The 20,400-nt window shown below is 42.5% G+C and overlaps 1 protein-coding gene across 3 annotated transcripts in view; it reads left to right on the forward strand.

Moving 5' to 3' along the window:
- Positions 1–1,375: 1,375 nt before the first annotated feature.
- The window catches only part of PRXL2A (peroxiredoxin like 2A), a 71,227-nt gene continuing 52,202 nt past the window's right edge, over positions 1,376–20,400 (forward strand). Inside the window, exon 1 of one of the 3 annotated variants that reach the window (XM_040437375.1) lies at positions 1,376–1,478. Coding sequence is in view for 1 of the 3 variants with exons in the window: in XM_040437374.1 (XP_040293308.1) it covers positions 13,004–13,010 (7 nt within the window). In the remaining 2 variants the exon portion in view is untranslated. Of the gene's footprint in view, positions 1,479–12,929; positions 13,011–20,400 lie in introns of those variants that run through there. The other 2 variants (XM_040437376.1, XM_040437374.1) reach the window with 2 other exon arrangements.

Here is a 20,400-nt window from a genome sequence, read left to right on the forward strand (position 1 = left end):
GATCAGGCCTGATCTTGTGCGCACACTTGCGTTCAGTCTGATCACTGCAAAAACACCATAAAATCGCTGCGGCGCTATAATGATCACTTTTGAGAGGCATGGCGAGTTCATAGAATTTTTTTTGCGGAAATTGATTTTTATTTTTTATTTTTCTTAAAAAGTCTCATATTCCACTAACTTGTGACAAAAAATAAAATCTCACATGAACTCACCATACCCCTCACGGAATCCAAATGCGTAAATTTTTTTTGACATTTATGTCAAATGCCAGGGCAGTATAAATACCCCACATGTGACCCCATTTTGGAAAGAAGACACTCCAAGGTATTTTTTATTTTTTTTTGTATATTTTTATATGTAAAATTGGGAAAGGGTGATTTAAACTTTTTAAATGTATTTTTTGTTTTACTATCCCAGTGACAACTTTTAACCCCCATAGGGGGCTTGAACCTGGGTCTTTTGATCCCTTGTCTAATTAACCCTTAGAGATCTATTAGGGTGAATAGCATTTTGACACACTCCTTGATGAGCTGTGCCTCGTGCCAGACTGCCATGGTAACCGATCGGAGCTCCAATCACTGCTGGGGCTCGGATCAGAAGGAAGATGGAGCCACATTCCTCTGCCTTACCTCACAAATGCCGTGACTAGAGTTGATCACAGCATCTGAGGGGTTAAACATCGGGGTTCGGCATTCCCCGTCATTGTGGCTGGGTGTCTGCAGTATGATACAGCCAGGACTTGCTCCATACATTCATTTAGCCACCATGACATAGTAATGAATTTCTTGGCAAACGTCGGCGAATTGATCAAATCAATTTTTTCAAAACTTCGCTTGTCTCTAGACACAGGTATTGACTTTTTTTAAAATTGTATTAGACTCCATTCACACGTCCGCGAATGGGTCCGCATCCGTTCCGCAAAAGCGGACCCATTCATTCTCTATGGGGACGGAATGGATGCGGACAGCACACAGTGTGCTGTCCGCATCCGCATTTGCGGAGCGCGGCCCCGATCTTCCGGTCCGCAGCTCCGCAAAGATAGAACATATCCTATTCTTGTCCGCAGCTGCGGACAAGAATAAGCATTTCTATAGGGGTGCCGGGCGGGTGTGTTGCGGATCCACAATTTGGGGGTCCGCAACACACCATGGACGTGTGAATGGAGCCTTAACTGAATTGTTAGGGTTATATTTTATCTGCAATTTATAAATAATAGTTAGAAAAAATATTGCAATCTCATATTATCTGTCTATGAAGTAAAAGAAATATGCACGAGGCAACTCAACTCAACCTGTAACACAAGAATGAACACTGACATGGGTTCTGAACTTGAGACAGTGTGAGCCTCGGTTTGACTCATTGCCACGCCCACTGAATAGGCTCTATGAGCTACACAGTGACAGTCAGCAGTGTCGTAGGGGCTCCCTGGGAAATTATGCTGCTTTAGCTCCACCAGACGCCTGGGATTTATCGCGTATGTAAGTAGTAACTTGTGATCTTCTCATTCTTACATAAGCCTCAATGATCCTGTATGTTACATGAGGGTACTGTAGGTTATACAATGATATGGCTCTCTAGTTATTGTATAACGACAACTCCTAGCATGGCTAGTGCATGCAGTGCATTCTGGGATCTGTAGTTCTACAATCCATTAGCGCAGTAATTATGTGCACACCAAAATTCTAAGAAGCTGTCTCATTGAATGTTTGCCTCGGCGTGTCTCCAATTGATAAAGGTGCGCTCTCTCCCAGGAAGGCAGCAGTCTCTTCTGTGACGTCTGCCCTCATTCAGTCCCCCCATCCCCCCCTTGTGTATGTATGTCAGCCGAATAGGGGGAACCACTCTAGACATCTCCCCCCACTGATCTCATTGCCTTGATGTACAATAATATTACTAAAATAATGACATACTATAGAAGAGAATATATCACTGGATTCTCTATCCGTAAAGTACAGCGGCATGAGGGTAGAAAATACAATACCACCGCTCGGAATACTTTTTAGAACTCTTTTTTTGCTAAAAACAGTTAAACATTTCTTATTTTTTCATATGACGCTTCACATTTGTTATTCAGTTTATGCCAAAATGAGAAAAATGTATTTGGCGCACAGTTTACTGCTACAATCTTTTTTATAGACTGGCCCATAAAATGCCAGTCAGCCAGGGTGGGAGCCTCTACTAGTCAGTGGATCTCTGCTGTGGGGTCCCAAAGTGGGAGACCCCTTCTATGGTCACTGTATTCTCTAATAGAACAACGCCGAGGAAAAAGCCTTGCCCTGGCGATGGCACTGCGGTATACGTCAAGGTGACTGGTAGAGAAAAATAAAAACCATGCAGATATGTCTATAATTAGGAGCAATTTCCCGTGCTCTGTCAGTCAGGCCTCTTTCACACGACCGTATGGCTTTTTCAGTGTTTTTCGGGCCGTTTTTTCCGGATCCGTTGTTCCGTTTTTTTTTTCCGTTGTGTTTCCGTTTTGGTTCCGTTTTTCGGTTCCGTTTTTCCGTATGGCATATACAGTATACAGTAATTACATAGAGAAGATTGGGCTGGGCATAACATTTTCAATAGATGGTTCCGCAAAAAAAACGGAACTGATACGGAAGACATACGGATGCATTTCCGTATGTGTTCCGTTTTTTTTACGGACCCATTGACTTGAATGGAGCCACGGACTGTGATTTGCGCACAAGAATAGGACAAGACTCAAAATCTAGCGGAACGGAATTGCGGACATACGGAAACGGAATGCTCACTGAGTACATTCCTTTTTTTTGCGGACCCATTGAAATGAATGGTTCCGTATACGGACTGTATACGGAACGCAATAAACGGCCCGTATACGGAACGCAAAAAACGTTTGTGTGAACGAGCCCTTAGTCTGTCATTTACTGTACTTATTGCTGTTATTCTCCTACTCATTAGCATGTTAGGTTCTTCGTCATAGGTGGCTCTTTATTGCTGCAATCCCCAATTTTTTTTTATAATGCCTTGTCTGAACTGTTGTACAGATGTAGCAGGGGTAACACACACTCCTAACTCAAATTTCTTAACTCATCACGTTATCCTGAAACAAAAGCCATTGAAAAGCAATTGCTTAAAGGGGTTGTCGGGGTTCAGAGCTGAACCCGGACATACCCTTATTTTCACCCTGGCAGCCCCCCCTGAGGCTAGCATTGGAGCATCTCATGCTGCGATGCGCTCCCGTGCCCTGCGCTAAATCGCGCAGGGCACAGGCTCTTTTGTTTTCAATAACACACTGCCGGGCGGTAACTTCCGCCCGGCAGTGTGTTCGGTGACGTCACCGGCTCTGAGGGGCGGGCTTTAGCTCTGCCCTAGCCATTTTACTGGCTAGGGCAGAGCTAAATCCCGCCATCAGTGCCGGTGACATCACCAGGCTTCTTGGCATCCCCATGGAGAGCCCGGTACGTCACCGGAACTCCTAAAAATGCCTTTGCCCTGCGCAATTTAGCGCAGGGCAAAGGAGAGCATCGGAGCATGAACTGCTCCGATGCTCATGTCAGGGAGTCTGCCTGGGTGAAAATGGAGGGATGTCCGGGTTCAGCTCTAAACCCGGACAACCCCTTTAATGCGTTTAGTTTAGATAACATGTCTCATAAAGCATGAGTGTTAACCCTGCTACATCCGTACATTAAAAACTGAAATGTGTTTGCAGTCCACATCTATAGTATGTACACATTGCACTTGGTGTTGCACTGCCTGTCCCTGACTGAACACACAGGAGATTATTATTCTTCTCTTCCGCAAAAAGAACCAGATTGTTGGAAAGGAGATATGCCTTTTGTCAAAGCTTGAATCTTTGCTGTATTGTATGTATCTTTGTGCCTTCTATTGGGGATTATAAATCTAAATCACACTGGATACATGAATTTCAGTGCTGTCCCTTCACTCTATAGACAAAGAGCAGTTGCCAGCTTATGTGAAGAACAATCAAAATGACTATTGCACTACATCTAATGAAAATATTAACCGTAAGGCTACTTTCACACTTGCAAGCAGTTCCGTCGTAATCCGTGATCCGGCAATCTGCATGCAAACGGACAGCATTTGTAGACTGATCCAGATGAGGATCCGTATTACAAATACATTGCAAGGATGGATCCTTCTCTCCGCATGTCATCCGGAGAAACTGATCCGTTATAGATTTTTTTTCATATTGGATGGATTGCGGTATTTTGAATGCCGAATCTGGCACTGATACATTTCAATGTAAATTAATGCCGGATCCAGCATTCCGGCAACTGATCCGGAATTTTGGACGGAGAGAATACCACAGCATGCTGCGGTATTTCCTCCGTCCAAAACGCCCTTCAGGGACTGAACTGAAGACATCCTGAACGGATTTCTCTCCATTCACAATGCATCGGGAAGAAACTGATCAGTTCTTTTCCGGTATTGAGCCCCTAGGATGGAACTCTATGCCGGAAAAGAAAAACGCGAGTGTGAAAGTACCCTAAATAATAAATCATGACAAAGTTGCCTTGGAAATAATAAAAATACTTGTGAAATGTACAGTCATGAGAAAAACAAAGTGCACCCGCTTTGAATTCTATGGGTTTTCATATCAGGAAGGACATAGTAATAAAACATCTGATCCTTAGAAGGTAAATACAACCTCAGATGAACAACACTCAACAGATCCTATCATTTCATCATTTATTTAACAGAAATGAAGCCATGTGTGAAAACCAAAGTAGACCCCATGAATCAGTAGCTCGTAGAACGACGTTCATCAGCTATAACTTGAAGTGATCATTTCCTCTATGACTTTATCAGTTTCTCAAATCATTCTGGAGGAATTTACAACAATGCTTTGGTTGATTGAGGTTTCTGGGCATTCATTTATGCACAGCTCTCTGAGGCTAGGTCTACACGACGATATTTGTCGCGCGACAGATAGGGCACAACTACACTGCAACATTTGTCGCGCGACATTTTGTTGCACCAATGTCGCACGACAATTTTTATAATGATAGTCTATGGTGTCGCACTGCAACATGCGACATGCTGCGACTGCGACACGACAGTCGCAGAAAAATCCATCTTGAATGGATTTTTTGCGGCTGTCGTGTCGCAGTCACAGCATGTCGCATGTTGCAGTGCGACACTATAGACTATCATTATAAAAATTGTCGCGTGACATTGGTGCAACAAAACGTCGTTGTGTAGACCTAGCCTTAAGGTCCAGCCACAGCATTTCAATTGGGTTGGGGTCTGGACTTTTTCGGCCATTCTGTTGTAGATTTGCTGGTGTGGTTGATGTCATTGTCACGTTGCATGACCTAGTTTCAGCCTAGCATTAGCTGTTGGACAGATGGCCTCATATTTGACTCTAGAATACTTTGGTATACAGAGAAGTTCGTGGGCAACTCAATGACTGCAAGGTCCCTAGGTCCCGTGGATGCAGAAAAATTCCAAATCATCACTCCTCCATCACTGTGCTTGACAGTTAGGGCTCATGCACACGACCGTATGACTTTTTCAGTGTGTTGCAGGCCATTTTTAACGGATCCGTTTTTTGTTTCAGTAGTGTTTCTGGTTCCGTTTGGTTTTTCGTATGGCATATACAGTATACAGTAATTACATAGAAAAAATTGGGTTGGGCAAAAAAAAAATTCCAATAGATGTTTCTGCAAAAACGGAACAGATATGGAAGACATACAGAGTACATTCCGCACGTGTTCCTTTTTGTTTGCGGACCCATTGACTTGAATGGAGCCACGGAACGTGATTTGGGGGCAATAATAGGACATGTTCTATCTTTGAATGGAACGGAAAAATGGAAATACAGAAACGGAATGCACACGGAGACACTTAATTTTTTTTTTGCTGACCTATTGAAATGAATTGTTCAGTATAAGTAACGCATACTGAACTAAAAAAACGGCTAGTATACTGAACGCAAAAAACGTTTGTGTGCACGAGCCCTAAGTATGAAGTGATTGTGGTGATATGCTGTGTTTGGCATTCTGCATTATAGCCAAACATCTCCACTTTGGTCTCTTCTGTCCAAACAACATTGTTCCAGAAGTCGTGTTAAGCTACTTTCACACTGCCGTTTAGGTTTCCGTTTGTGAGATTCGTTTCAGGGCTCTCACAAGCAGTCCAAAACGGATCAGTTTTGCCCTAATGCATTCTGAATGGATAGGGATCCGCTCAGAATGCATCAGTTTGGCTCCTTTCAGCCTCCATTTCAGCTTTGGAGGCGGACACCAAAACGCTGCTTGCAGCATTTTGGTGTCCATCTGACAAAAACTGAGCCAATGTAATTCAATGGGGACGGATCCGTTTTCACTGACACAATCTGGCACAATAGAAAACAGATCCGTCCCCCTTGACTTTCAATGGTGTTCAAGACAGAGCCGTTTTGGCTATGTTAAAGATCCGTTCTGAATGGATGCATGCGGTTGTATTATCGGTGCGGATCCGTCTGTGCAGCTCCATGACGCATCAGCACCAAACGGCAGTGTGAAAGTAGCCTTATTTGTTCAGATGTAACTTTTGAAAACTTAAGCCGTGCTGCCATGTTCATTTTAGAAAGAAGAGGCTTTCTCCTGACAACCCTTCCAAACAAGCCATACTTGATCACCTTTTAATTGTACTGTCATAAACCTGAACATTTACCATGCTGAGGCCTGTAGAGCTTGTATTTACCTAATATGAACCACTTCCAGACCGGGCCATTTACCCCCTTCCTGACCAGGCCTAATTTTGCAAATCTGACATGTGTCACTTTATGTGGTAATAACTTTGGAACGCTTTTACTTATCCAGGCCATTCTGAGATTGTTTTCTCGTGACGCATTGTACTTCATGTTAATGGTAAATTTGAGTCAATATGTTTTACCTTTATTTCTAAAAAAAATCCAAAAGTTTATTAAAATGTGAAAAAATTCACTGTTTTCTAAATTAGAATTTCTCTGCTTTTAAGGTCTTTTTAACATGAACATGTGTCCCCCGTGGCTGTGCTTTGAACTGCAAATTGCGGTCCGCAATGCACGGGCACCTACCATGGGCCAGCCGCATTCACTTGAATGGGTTCCGCGATCCCTCCATTCCACAAAAAGATCAAGTTCTATCTTTTTGCAGAACGGAAGAACGGAACCCCACAGAAGCACTCCGTAGTGCTTCCGTCCCGTTGTTCCCTTCTGCACCGCATCTCTGGATTTGCTGACCCATTCGGGTGAATGGGTCCGCATCCGTGATGCAGAATGCACACGGCCGATGCCCCGTGTATTGCGGACCCGCCGTATGCGGGCCACAATACGGCTACGGGGGACACACATTCGTGTGAAAGAGGCCTAAGACAGATAGTGATGCCTCATAAAATATTTATTAATTAACATTCCTCATATGTCTACTTTATGTTGGCATCATTTTAGTAATGTAATTTTATATTTTTAGGATGCTAGAAGGTTTAGAATTTTAGAAGCCATTTTTTTAATTTTTAAGAAAATTTCCAAAGTCAACTTTTTTAAGGACCAGTTCAGTTCTGAAGTCACTTTGTGGGGCTTACATAATAGAACCAATCCATAAATGACCCCCTTTTAGAAATGACACCAATCAAACTATTCAAAACTGGTTTTAGAAATGTTGTTAATAAAAAAAAATCCTGGAACACATCAAGGGTTAACACCAAAACAAACCTCAATATTTATTACCTTGATTCTGCAGTTTTCAGAAACAGCCCATATGTGGTCGTATACCGCTGTTTGGGCACACGACAGGGCACAGAAGGCAAGGATCGCCATATGGTTTTTGAAGGGCAGATTTTGCTTGATGGTCTTTGGGCACCATGTTGCATTTGAAGAGACCCTGAGCTTTCCCCACAGTGAAAACACCCAAAAATTGACCACATTTTGTAAACTATACCACCCAAGGAATTTTAAAGGGGTGTAGTGAGCACTTCACTCAACAGCTATTTCATAGAATTTTTAATACTTGGGTGTGAAAATGACCCAATATGCAATATGGATAATAACAATACATTAGTAAGTGGATTGTATTAACTTTCTCTACATGATAAAGGCCACTTTCTGAAGTGAGACAACCCCTTTAACCTCTTAAGGACATAGGGCGTACAGGTACGCCCTTGTGCCCTGGTACTTAAGGACACAGGGCGTACATGTACGCCCTGTGTATTTTCGATCACTGCCGTGCGGCTGGCAGTGATCGGAACCCGGTGCCTGCTCAAATCATTGAGCAGGCACCTAGGCTAAATGCGCAGGGGGGTCCCGTGCCCCCCCCATGTCGGCGATCGCGGCAAACCGCAGGTCAATTCAGACCTGCGGTTTGCTGCGATTTCTGCAGTTTCTGGTCCCCGCGGTCCCTGACCGCGGGGATCAGAAACTTTATATGCCTAAAAAAAGTTTTATTCACCCCGCCCTGCACCCCCGAATGATTTTTATGGTGGCGGGAGGTGCAGGGGGAGGGTTGCGGGCGGTGCGGGAGGCGGGCGGTGCGGCAGGCGGGATCGCGATCCCCCGCCCGCCTCCCCTTGAAAATTCATTGGTGTTCAGTGGGTATACCAGGGTGCCAGCACATTGCTGGCACCCTGGTATAAACGGCTGACATCTGCGATGCCATGTCAGCCGTTTAACCCTTTCCATACAGCGGTCCGTAAGGTTAACAGCGCAGGGAGCTCCCTCCCTCTCCCATCGGGGGGCTGCTGTGCCTTTGCAGCCCCCCGATGGAGAGGGAGAGAGCCCCCAGACAGCCCCCCAAGAGATCCCCTCCTTACCCTTCCCCGTCTGCGAAGTTCTGAGCAGACGGGGAAGGTTCCCATGGCAACAGGACGCCTCTCAGGCGTCCTGCTGTCCATGGTGCTGAACAGATCTGTGCTGAAAGGCATAGATCTGTTCAGTGTAAGTAAAATACAGTGCAGTACAATATATATTGTTCTGTACTGTATTATACAGACATCAGACCCACTGGATCTTCAAGAACCAAGTGGGTCTGGGTCAAAAAAAAGTGAATAAAAGTGAAAAAAAAGTAAAAATCAAAAAACACATTTATCACTGATAAAAAATGAAAAAAATAAAATTCCCTACACATGTTTGGTATCGCCGCGTCCGTAACGACCTGATCTATAAAACGGTCATGTTACTTTACCCGAACGGTGAACACCATAAAAATAAAAAATAAAAAACTATGATGAAATTGAAATTTTGCCCACCTTACTTCCCAAAAAAGGTAATAAAAGTGATCAAAAAAGTCGCATGTACGCCAAAATTGTAACAATCATCCCGCAAAAATCATACCCTACCCAAGATAATCGCCCAAAAACTGAAAAAACTATGGCTCTTAGACTATGGAGACACTAAAACATGATTTTTTTTGTTTCAAAAATGAAATCATTGTGTAAAACTTACATAAATAAAAAAAAGTATACATATTAGGTATCGCCGCGTCCGTATCGCCCGGATCTATAAAAATATCACATGATCTAACCCCTCAGATGACCACCGTAAAAAAATAAAAATAAAAACGGTGTAAAAAAAGCCATTTTTTGTCATCTTACGTCACAAAAAGTGTAATAGCAAGCAATCAAAAAGTCATATGCACCCCAAAATAGATGCCAATCAAACCGTCATCTCATCCCGCAAAAAATGAGACCCTACTTAAGATAATCACCCAAAAACTGAAAAAACTATGGCTCTTAGACTATGGAGACACTAAAACATTTTTTGGGTTTTAAAAATGAAATCATTGTGTAAAACTTACATAAATAAAAAAAATTGTATACATATTAGGTATCGCCGCGTCCGTGACAACCTGCTCTATAAAATTACCACATGATCTAACCTGTCAGATGAATGTTGTAAATAACAAAAAAAAAAACGGTGCCAAAAAAGCTATTTCTTGTTACCTTGCCGCACAAAAAGTGTAATATAGAGCAACCAAAAATCATATGTACCCTAAACTAGTACCAACAAAACTGCCACCCTATCCCGTAGTTTCTAAAATGGGGTCACTTTTTTGGAGTTTCTACTCTAGGGGTGCATCAGGGGGGCTTCAAATGGGACATGGTGTAAAAAAAAACAGTCCAGCAAAACCTGCCTTCCAAAAACCATATGGTGTTCCTTTCCTTCTGCGCCCTGCCGTGTGCCCGTACAGCGGTTTACGACCACATATGGGGTGTTTCTGTAAACTACAGAATTAGGGCCATAAATAATGAGTTTTGTTTGGCTGTTAACCCTTGCTTTGTAACTGGAAAAAAAATATTAAAATGGGAAATCTGCCAAAAAAGTGAAATTTTGAAATTGTATCTCTATTTTCCATTAAATCTTGTGCAACACCTAAAGGGTTAACAAAGTTTGTAAAATCAGTTTTGAATACCTTGAGGGGTGTAGTTTCTTAAATGGGGTCACTTTTATGGAGTTTATAATCTAGGGGTGCATCAGGGGGGCTTCAAATGGGACATGGTGCCAAAAAAACAGTCCAGCAAAATCAGCCCTCCAAAAACCAAACGGCGCACCTTTCACTCTACGCCCCGCTGTGTGGCCGTACAGTAGTTTACGGCCACATATGGGGTGTTTCTGTAAACAGCAGAGTCAGGGCAATAAAGATACAGTCTTGTTTGGCTGTTAACCCTTGCTTTGTTAGTGGAAAAAATGGGTTAAAATGGAAAATTAGGCAAAAAAATGAAATTCTCAAATTTCATCGCCATTTGCCAATAACTCTTGTGCAACACCTAAAGGGTTAACGACGTATGTAAAATCAGTTTTGAATACCTTGAGGGGTGTAGTTTCTTAGATGGGGTCACTTTTAGGGAGTTTCTCCTCTAGGGGTGCATCAGGGGGCTTCAAATGGGACATGGTGTAAATAAACCAGTCCATAAAAATCAGCCTCCCAAAAACCAAACGGCGCACCTTTCCCTCTACGCCCCGCTGTGTGGCCGTACAGTAGTTTACGGCCACATATTGGGTGTTTCTGTAAACGGCAGAGTCAGGGCAATAAAGATACTGTCTTGTTTGGCTGTTAACCCTTGGTTTGTTAGTGGAAAAAATGGGTTAAAATGAAAAATTAGACAAAAAAATGAAATTCTCAAATTTCCTCCCCATTTGCCAATAACTCTTGTGCAACACCTAAAGGGTTAACAACGTATGCAAAATCAGTTTTGAATACCTTGAGGGGTGTAGTTTCTTAGATGGGGTCATTTTTGGGTGGTTTCTATAATGTAAGCCTCGCAAAGTGACTTGAGACCTGAACTGGTCCCTAAAAATAGAGTTTTTGTAAATTTCTGAAAAATTTCAAGATTTGCTTCTAAACTTCTAAGCCTTATAACATCCCCAAAAAATAAAATATCATTCCCAAAACAATTCAAACATGAAGTAGACATATGGGGAATGTAAAGTCATCACAATTTTTGGGGGTATTACTATGTATTACAGAAGTAGAGAAACTGTAACGTTGTAATTTGCAAATTTTTCCAAATTTTTGTTAAATTAGGTATTTTTTGGTGCAAAAAAAATTATTTTTTTGACTCCATTTTACCAGTGTCATGAAGTACAATATGTGACGAAAAAACAATCTCAGAACGGCCTGGATAAGTCAAAGCGTTTTAAAGTTATCAGCACTTAAAGGGACTCTGGTCAGATTTTCAAAAAATGGCCTGGTCCTAAGGTGTAAAAAGGCTGTGTCCTTAAGGGGTTAAGGCATTTTAAGGATCTGATACTTTTTTTCTGCCCTAATACATACAATTATAGAATTCAATATGGGGTACTTTGTTTTTATTTATAGATAGAAACTAAAAGGATATATATGATATGAAGCCATAAAGTTGTACAGGGATGTACAATGTCACTCTCTAAGATGTCACATAAGGAGTAGTTGTTCAGACATCTCAGGAGTAATCAATTAGCTCTGGGTTGCAAGCCACCCCCATCAGCATCAGATGAATATGCAGTGCCCAAATGAAGAAGGGGCCGCTACACCTCGCCTTACTGCCCATGTGCCACTCAAGATGGCTGGCAAGTCAGAACTACATGACTAACGTCCAGGATTGATTTGATGAAATAAACAACACTTGATTGAAGACACGTTTGCTGGGATCTTCTTTGTACATTCGTGGAGACTGCTTCCTATTCCGTGCAACGTGCAAACTGAGTGAGTGCCGACTGTTTCTTTTGGGAGAACTACATGACTGACACATCTGAATGACTACTCCTAATGTGACATTTTAGAGAGTGACATTTAGAGAGAGAGACCGGCACCACCCCTACATGACTATTCAAAGGTAGCATGTTTTTCCTTTATGCCGAAAGTGACATTTTAGACAGCGATATCTGTAGAAACATATTACCATCTTGTACAATGCTATGGTGGCTGTTTATGGACTTCACATGTGATGACAAGGTGTGTGTCTATATGTCCCCCAATAACCTATAGTAATGGTCTGTTTCCTGAGAGCCTTACTGCTTCTTTTTAGTGCACGCCAGTGTATCATAGAAAATCAATGAGGGTTTAGTGCACAATACTGGAAAAGAGGAAGGTTCTGAGAAAATAGCCTACTCACTTGTCTGTACTTTCCAGTGAATTTCTTCTTTATAAAAAAAAAAGAAAACATTGGACACAAAGCATATCATAAGTTGTGAATAGTGCAGGATCAAACAATAGTAAGTATTGTTAATAACAATATCCACCGATAATTAACTGAAAGTCTACAATAAAGAAGCGACTATCGGCAAAAGATAGTTCCTCCTTTCTTTATCAGACCTTTTGATATTTTGAGGAAGTCATCGTGGTTCACCAGATAGTTGAATCAGCTATCTGCTGTTGCATTATAATACTTTCAGGTATGGAATACATTTTACCACAGATATTCATGTCTAAAAGGAGCACTGCTTAATACCCTTAAGCTGTAAACATAAACAGGAACAGGGAGTGTCTGGTAGTATGAGTCATCAGTTTAGCTTATGTGAACCTCACACCATCTGCTTCCATGTGTTTCTAGCCAGGTGTGCGCTGGTGTCTTGGCAGAGATGTCTGGTAAGTTAAAAGATTTTCCACATAATGCACACATTACAGAAAACTGATCAGTAAACCGTATTACTGCAGTATGGCAATGATGTATTATATATTATTTTCCCTGGCGCCTCCCCCAATGGCACTGACAGGAGGGTGCTCCCCGCCCCCAGTACAGGAAACAACACGGAGGCTCAAACTTTAAAAGGGCCTCCTCCCCTTACCTAACCAGTGTTGTTTCCTGTCCAGGATAGCGTGGAAGCACCTCCTGTGTTCCTGAGCAGGTTCACTGTGAAGATAGCGCACAGCCTGGTCTCTTTCGCCACTAGTTGGGAGGGCCGTTGCAGTGGTCAGGGGCTCCGGGGATGCGCAACCTCCCTTCCCTGTACCTTTGGCATGTCCTCATGAAAGGCAGCCCCGGGCTTTATTTGGCTCGCTCCGTTTGGGGAGCGCAGCAGTTTCCTTGCGGCATCCGGTGGGCGGAGACTCCCTGGGCAGGAGTTGCTTGCGTCGTGACATCATTACGCTGCGACGCATGCATGTATGAATGTCATGATGTCACGGAAGTCTCTCAGGAGGTGCTGTTCCCTTCCCTGCAATGTCGGCACCTACTGACCCAGATACCGCCCGCAATCCTCTGGATTTGACCGCAAGCACCATCAGCCCGGTAAGCCTCCTTTCCTGACTTGGGCAGATATGGGTGTATGGCAATGTTATGCCTATTATCCACCTTGGGTGCCTGGTGCTGGTGTCTATTCCTGAGGGAGTTCTTAACCCTACTTATTTCTCAAGGGTTGTCTTGAGAAAGCTGTATAGTGAAACGTACGTCGGGATTGGAGGCTTTGGTCTGTATGCTTTTGATTATTACGGGTTATATTCTGGCTTGTTAGTATGTGATGTAATTCGATGTGCTTGTTTAGCTGTCCTTTTGTTCTGTTCTCTTTTTAGGACATGTATTATTTTTAATAAGTATTTCAACTTGCACTATGCCCTTTAGACGTATTTTTGTACAAATTTTGTGATCCTGAGATAGACTGGGACGCTATATTGAGATGGATGTAGCTCATTGAATATATATAACCATTTACTGCAAAAAGAGGTTGAAAGAAATCCAGCTCCACTTGGATAAACGAATGTGCGTTTATTCAGCTTGCGGTTAAAAACTCATCCATGAATTACAAAAATTAGCAGTCTTGTCTATGCGTTTCAGGCTACCAGAGACAATTCCAGCCCTTCTTCATGACACAGAAAGACATTAAAAGTGAGACCTTTTAAAGGGGAAGGTGCACCTGTGTTCACTGATTGTTTCCACAGGCCTGTAACCGCCCCCAAGAGAAGGTGCCACACCTTTAGTTAGCTCTTCTCATGAAAATTAAATAAAAAAATATATATATATAACCATACACATGCATAGAAAAAAAGATATATATAGTAGCTATGCAAGAGCTATGCTATGCAGAAGAGTATACATATAAGAAGGATACACATAGGGTATATGCTGAATATATAGCAGTGATTTAGCAGAATATGGTGGAACGTGATGGAAGTCAGATCAACAGAAATTTGGTTACTATAAAATTCCCAGAAAAAGGAGGGATTCATACACCAGATTATTGGTATATAGATTATTGCTGCAAGATCAGATCTAGGCGTTTATTAAGCCCCTCAGGTTGGCGCGTATTCAGCGAAAAAATCTTATGTCTAGAGAGCTCCGTACATGGTGGGATCTTACTTCCTTGAAAAAATATACGGATAAAGGAATGATCCCTAGAGGGCTCAGACTAAAGAAAAAACCTACCACTATATTTTCGGATACCTTTTTGAAGGAATGGGAAGTCATTTTGTCAAGGTGCTCTCTGAAACTGATGGACTTAATTATTACTAATGAGAGTCAAGCTCTTGTGAATTACAGGGCTAACATCAAAAAAACACAAGAAACTCTATGCACACAGATCAATAACCCTGAATTCATCAACCTGGATAACAAGTTAAAAGATGATCTTCAAAAAATGGAGGACGATCTCATTAAATTCAAGCAAAGGAAATTTAACCGTGATCTGCTTGACTATCAGTCCAACCAGGTGTATACATGGACAGACTCCAAACAGAATACACCTCGTTCAATCTCAAAAAAGCTGCGTAATAAAAAGAAAAGAAACAATCAGCAAAGGGTCTCCTTCAGCTCAACGGATTTGGACTCTGCCGACTCCGAACAGGATTTCACCTTGTCATCGACGCATGCTGTACAAAGTCGAGAGACTGTTTCACATAAAGCGGTTTCAAAAAACGGAGAGCAGGCCGAAAACATGGCAAACCGCCGATATCCGACAAGATACAAAAAGGACAGGATGAACTGGAAGTAATCAACTTATCCGCTTCCATATTGTCAGCTGATGATATCAGCATACTTAAAAGAGGTTTAACTTTTTCTCCTACCTGTCAATTTGATCTGTACAGGACGCTTCTGGATGTCAACAGGCTGGCCCGCGCCCTCACTCTCCGTCGGCATTTTCAGGTGGGTGGTAATGAGGTTTGTGCTGCGGAGGCTGGGGACGCTGATCACCCTGTTGCATCCACTAGTGATCCCACTGTCTGTGTTGATGCGAATACTTTAAATAATAGACATATGAGTTTCCATGAAATGATGCATGTATGTGAATTACAAGAGTCTAATACAGTTCTGGAGGATCTGGATCTGTATAACAGGTCTATGTATTTTCACACAAAGAATCAGGATTTTTATCCGATTCAGTCCAGATCTCCAGCACTGGATAGATACCAGGATTTGGTGGAACGTGATTTAGTTTTGCTGCATGATCAGATTAACCATGATCCTGGGGGTTGCAGCAATATTACTAAAAAAGAAAAAAAGGCACTCCAGGATTTGAAAACCAGTGTTGATGTTGTAATCAAACAATCTGATAAGGGGGGCGGAGTTGTCGTGCTGGACAGTGGTCTATACAGGACTCTGATTGAATCCATGCTCAGTGACACATCAGTTTATGTCACTCTTCGCGACAACCCTCTTCCCTCTTTTCAGAAGGAGCTTAGAGCCATCTTGGATTTAGGGATCCAATCAGGCTTCCTAACCAATAAAGAATCAGAGTACATCTACACTATGTCCCCGGTTATCCCAGTGTTTCATGCACTTCCAAAAACACATAAAAATGTTTTTCCACCTCCCCTCAGGCCAATTGTAGCGGGCATTGGCTCCTTTTCGGAAAGAATGTCACAATGGGGTTAATACCAGGCTATCTCAGGGACACTACGTCCGTTTTGCAAACAATTGATAATACTGAATGGTCCTCAAATTATGTTTGGATCACAGCGGACGTAGTGTCCTTGTATACCAATATTCCCCATGAACTGGCCATTAAATCCCTAACTTGGTTCCTACATGTATATGGGAATATCACTGTAGGTTTGCAGGAATATGTCCTGATGGTGGTGGACTTCCTCCTCAGGCACAATTTCTTCATGTTCAACAATAAATTTTATCTTCAGATATCGGGGGTGTCGATGGGGGCTAAATTCTCTCCCTCCATCGCCAATATTTTCATGGCATGGTGGGAGAGGTGTTTTCTCTTCATCGACACCCACCCTTTCTGGCACCACATCAGGTGGTATGGCCGTTACATCGATGACCTGATCCTGATTTGGACGGGCGATGTGGCGGCCATACCATACTTTTGTGGTTACATCAATTCCTGTGTGGACACGATTTCTTTTAGTGTCCACCATGATACATTGGTGGCTTTTTTGGATTTGCGCCTGAGGGGGGACCCCGCCACCAATCGGGTCTCTACCTGCACATACAGGAAACCTATGGCAGGTAATACTACATTACATGCGACATCTTGTCATCCAAAACATGTAACTGCCAATATACCCAGGGGGGAAATAATCTGTGCAAGAAGGAATTGCACGGAAGAAAAAAGCTTTATGGAGGAGGCTAGATATATTTCCCATAGACTGGGTAAAAGAGGCTATGGTGCAAAACATGTAGAGGATGCCATAGTACAGGTCTTAACCATTGAAAGGGGATCCCTCCTTTATCCTAGACAGGAACATCTATTGCAAAAGGAGGCTCCTTCATCTGATATAGGCACTAATAGTAAAAATAAAAACCATAATATCAAGGATAAGGGCAGAAGGAATAATCTGTTTGTGACACAATATAGTACAGAGTACCAACAGATATGTCATATTATAAAAAAGCATTTTCCTGTCCTGTCTTATGATAGAGAATGGACTGACATAGTTGCAGATGGGGTTAAATGCGCAGCTAGAAGGGCGCCCACAATTGCAAACTATGTCAGCCCCAGCCTATATCAAGAAGAGAAAAAGTCGCAACCAGTGTGGCTTAGGACCAAGGGGAGTTACAGGTGTGGACACCACAGATGTATTTGCTGCACACATATGATAAAATCCAAAACTTTTTCCTCAACTGCAAACAACAGAGTTTTTCCAATGAAAGCGTATCTTAACTGCAATACAACCCACGCTGTATATTTGATCACCTGCACAAAGTGCAAACTGCAATACGTGGGTTGTACTATTAATGCAATAAAATCTAGAATACGCAAACACATCTCTGATGTGCCCCACCATGGCAGTCGCAATGTGTCTGCAGCTAGTCTGCATTTTGCTGTCTGCCATGGTGGGGACACATCAGATATGGTAGTACAAGGCATAGAAAAAGTTTTTTTGCCTAAGCGTGGAGGAGACTATAGAAGAAAATTATTAAACAGAGAATCGTTTTGGATTTTTTCGCTGAATACACGCCAACCTGAGGGGCTTAATAAACGCCTAGATCTGATCTTGCAGCAATAATCTATATACCAATAATCTGGTGTATGAATCCCTCCTTTTTCTGGGAATTTTATAGTAACCAAATTTCTGTTGATCTGACTTCCATCACGTGCCACCATATTCTGCTAAATCACTGCTATATATTCAGCATATACCCTATGTGTATCCTTCTTATATGTATACTCTTCTGCATAGCATAGCTCTTGCATAGCTACTATATATATCTTTTTTTCTATGCATGTGTATGGTTATATATATATATTTTTTTATTTAATTTTCATGAGAAGAGCTAACTAAAGGTGTGGCACCTTCTCTTGGGGGCGGTTACAGGCCTGTGGAAACAATCAGTGAACACAGGCGCACCCTCCCCTTTAAAAGGTCTCACTTTTAATGTCTTTCTGTGTCATGAAGAAGGGCTGGAATTGTCTCTGGTAGCCCGAAACGCGTAGACAGGACTGCTAATTTTTGTAATTCATGGATGAGTTTTTAACCGCAAGCTGAATAAACGCACATTCCTTTATCCAAGTGGAGCTGGATTTCTTTCAACCTCTTTTTGCATTGCTGCCCATACCTGACACGTGCCATCCGTGCTCACAACTAAAGGAAGGGCAGGTGAGGGCTGCTAAACTTCTCTTTTCTTCATAACCATTTACTGCAGTACCAATGTATTCTCTTTGCTTGCACATGTATGCTGCTGTTGTGACTGTTTTTATATGTTCACGATTTTCATAATTTATTAAAGATATAGATTTTTGGTATTTGATTGTTCTTTATTAGTGGGGGGACATTCATTCTTTTTGGTGTATAGATTAGTCTGGCCCCACTGGATCCCACTGACAGCAATAGTATGTGAAGAGGTTAATGCTGCAGTGGAGTCTAGGTTACCTCCCTCTTCACCGCAAGCCTCTACGTCTCAAAAATACCAGAGTTCCCAGTTATTCGGATTGGATTTGGATGAAGGGGAAATTGCTTCCGACATAGACTCTGATTTATCTGACGATGCGCAGGGGAGACCATTGTTTTTCCCGGAAGATAGAGACAGTCTCTTAAAAACTATAAGGCCTGTGACGTGAACGCATAGCACCCGCACTGAATCCTGATCCATTAATTTCAATGGGTGAATGGGGCTTCAGTGAAAAACACATTGCATCCACAATAAAGTGAGGATGCAATGCCTTTTTTTCACTGATGTTTGCTAAGAGATGTTGTTTGTAAACCTTCAGTTTTTTTATCACGCGCGTGAAAAATGATATGAAAAAGCATTGCACCCACGCAGACAAAACTGACTAAACTTGCTTGCAAAATGGTGTGAGTTTCACTGAACGCACCCTGAACGCATTCGGAGCCAATGCGTCACGCTTGTGTGAAAGAGACCTAAGAGCTACTATGCACCTGGAGGAGTCTAAAGAAAGTCCCTCCATCCTGGATCAGATGTTTCAGGGTCTAGGAGAAAGGAAAAGACATGTCTTTCCGATCCATAATAATGACAAGGCCCTAATCTCGAGGGAGTGAAAGGGGCCCGAAAAGAGAACCCTGATTGCAAACACTTTTTTAAAAAAAGTGTCAGTTTTCGGACTCTGACTCAAATCTTTGGGATAAAACTCCAAAGATTGATGCTCCAGTGGCACAGATATCCAAAAAATCCTCCCTCCTGGTTGAGGACATGGGATTACTTTGTCATTCGATGGATAAGAAGTGTGAGAACTTACTAAAAAAGGCTTGGGAAGTAAATACAGCCATGTTCAGACCAAGCTTTGCATCCACCTGTACCACCAGATCCCTATCAGTATGGCTCAATCAGCTAGAGTATCATCTTGCAGCAGGAACCCCTAGGGAAGAGATTTTGGACTCCTTGCCCATGCTTAAAGAGGACCTTTCATGGGTCCGAACATTGTAAGATAACTATCTGGACATATAGAGCAGTGCCCAGGGATCTTACTGCACTTACTATTATCCCTGGGCGCCACTCCGTTCGCCCGCTGTGGCACTGTTACCTTCTCCCGCGCTGTATGGTAATTGCTACTATCGGGTCACCAGGGAGAAAAAAAACTCCCAGGCTGTGAGCTCTGTGCTGCGATTGGACAGTGCTACAGCCAGGGAGAAGGAACGCCCAGGGAGAAACAGGGAGAAGAAGTCGTCCCTTCAACTAAAGGTAAATCGGTTTTGCAGTCTAAGATCGACTACTATCAGAAACGTCATGACAATCCTGGGAATTCTGACATCCTCAATCCCTGCTGTCAGATGGGCACAAATCCACACCAGAATTCTGCAAGCCTTTCTTCTAGCATCTTGGGATGGCAACAGAAACTCTCTGGACAAAAAAGTTTCAATTACACCGTTCATAAAATGTTCCCTGGGTTGGTGGAGGATAAAAAGAAATCTGCATAGAGGTGTCTTCTGGCGTCAAGAAAATCTTCTAGTGGTGTCTACAGATGCTAGCAGACAAGGCTGGGGAGGCCATGCGGGGGACCTTATGGTTCAAGGAGTCTGGGACGATTCCATGTTAAATGCATCATCAAACCTAAGAGAGCTCAGAGCAGTCTACGAAGTTCTTTTAGCCCTTCACTCAAGAACCTCTCTCCATCATATCAAAATCCTTTTA

This window comes from Bufo bufo, chromosome 6 (assembly GCF_905171765.1).
Source record: "Bufo bufo chromosome 6, aBufBuf1.1, whole genome shotgun sequence".
In the NCBI taxonomy this organism is placed as follows: domain Eukaryota; kingdom Metazoa; phylum Chordata; class Amphibia; order Anura; family Bufonidae; genus Bufo; species Bufo bufo.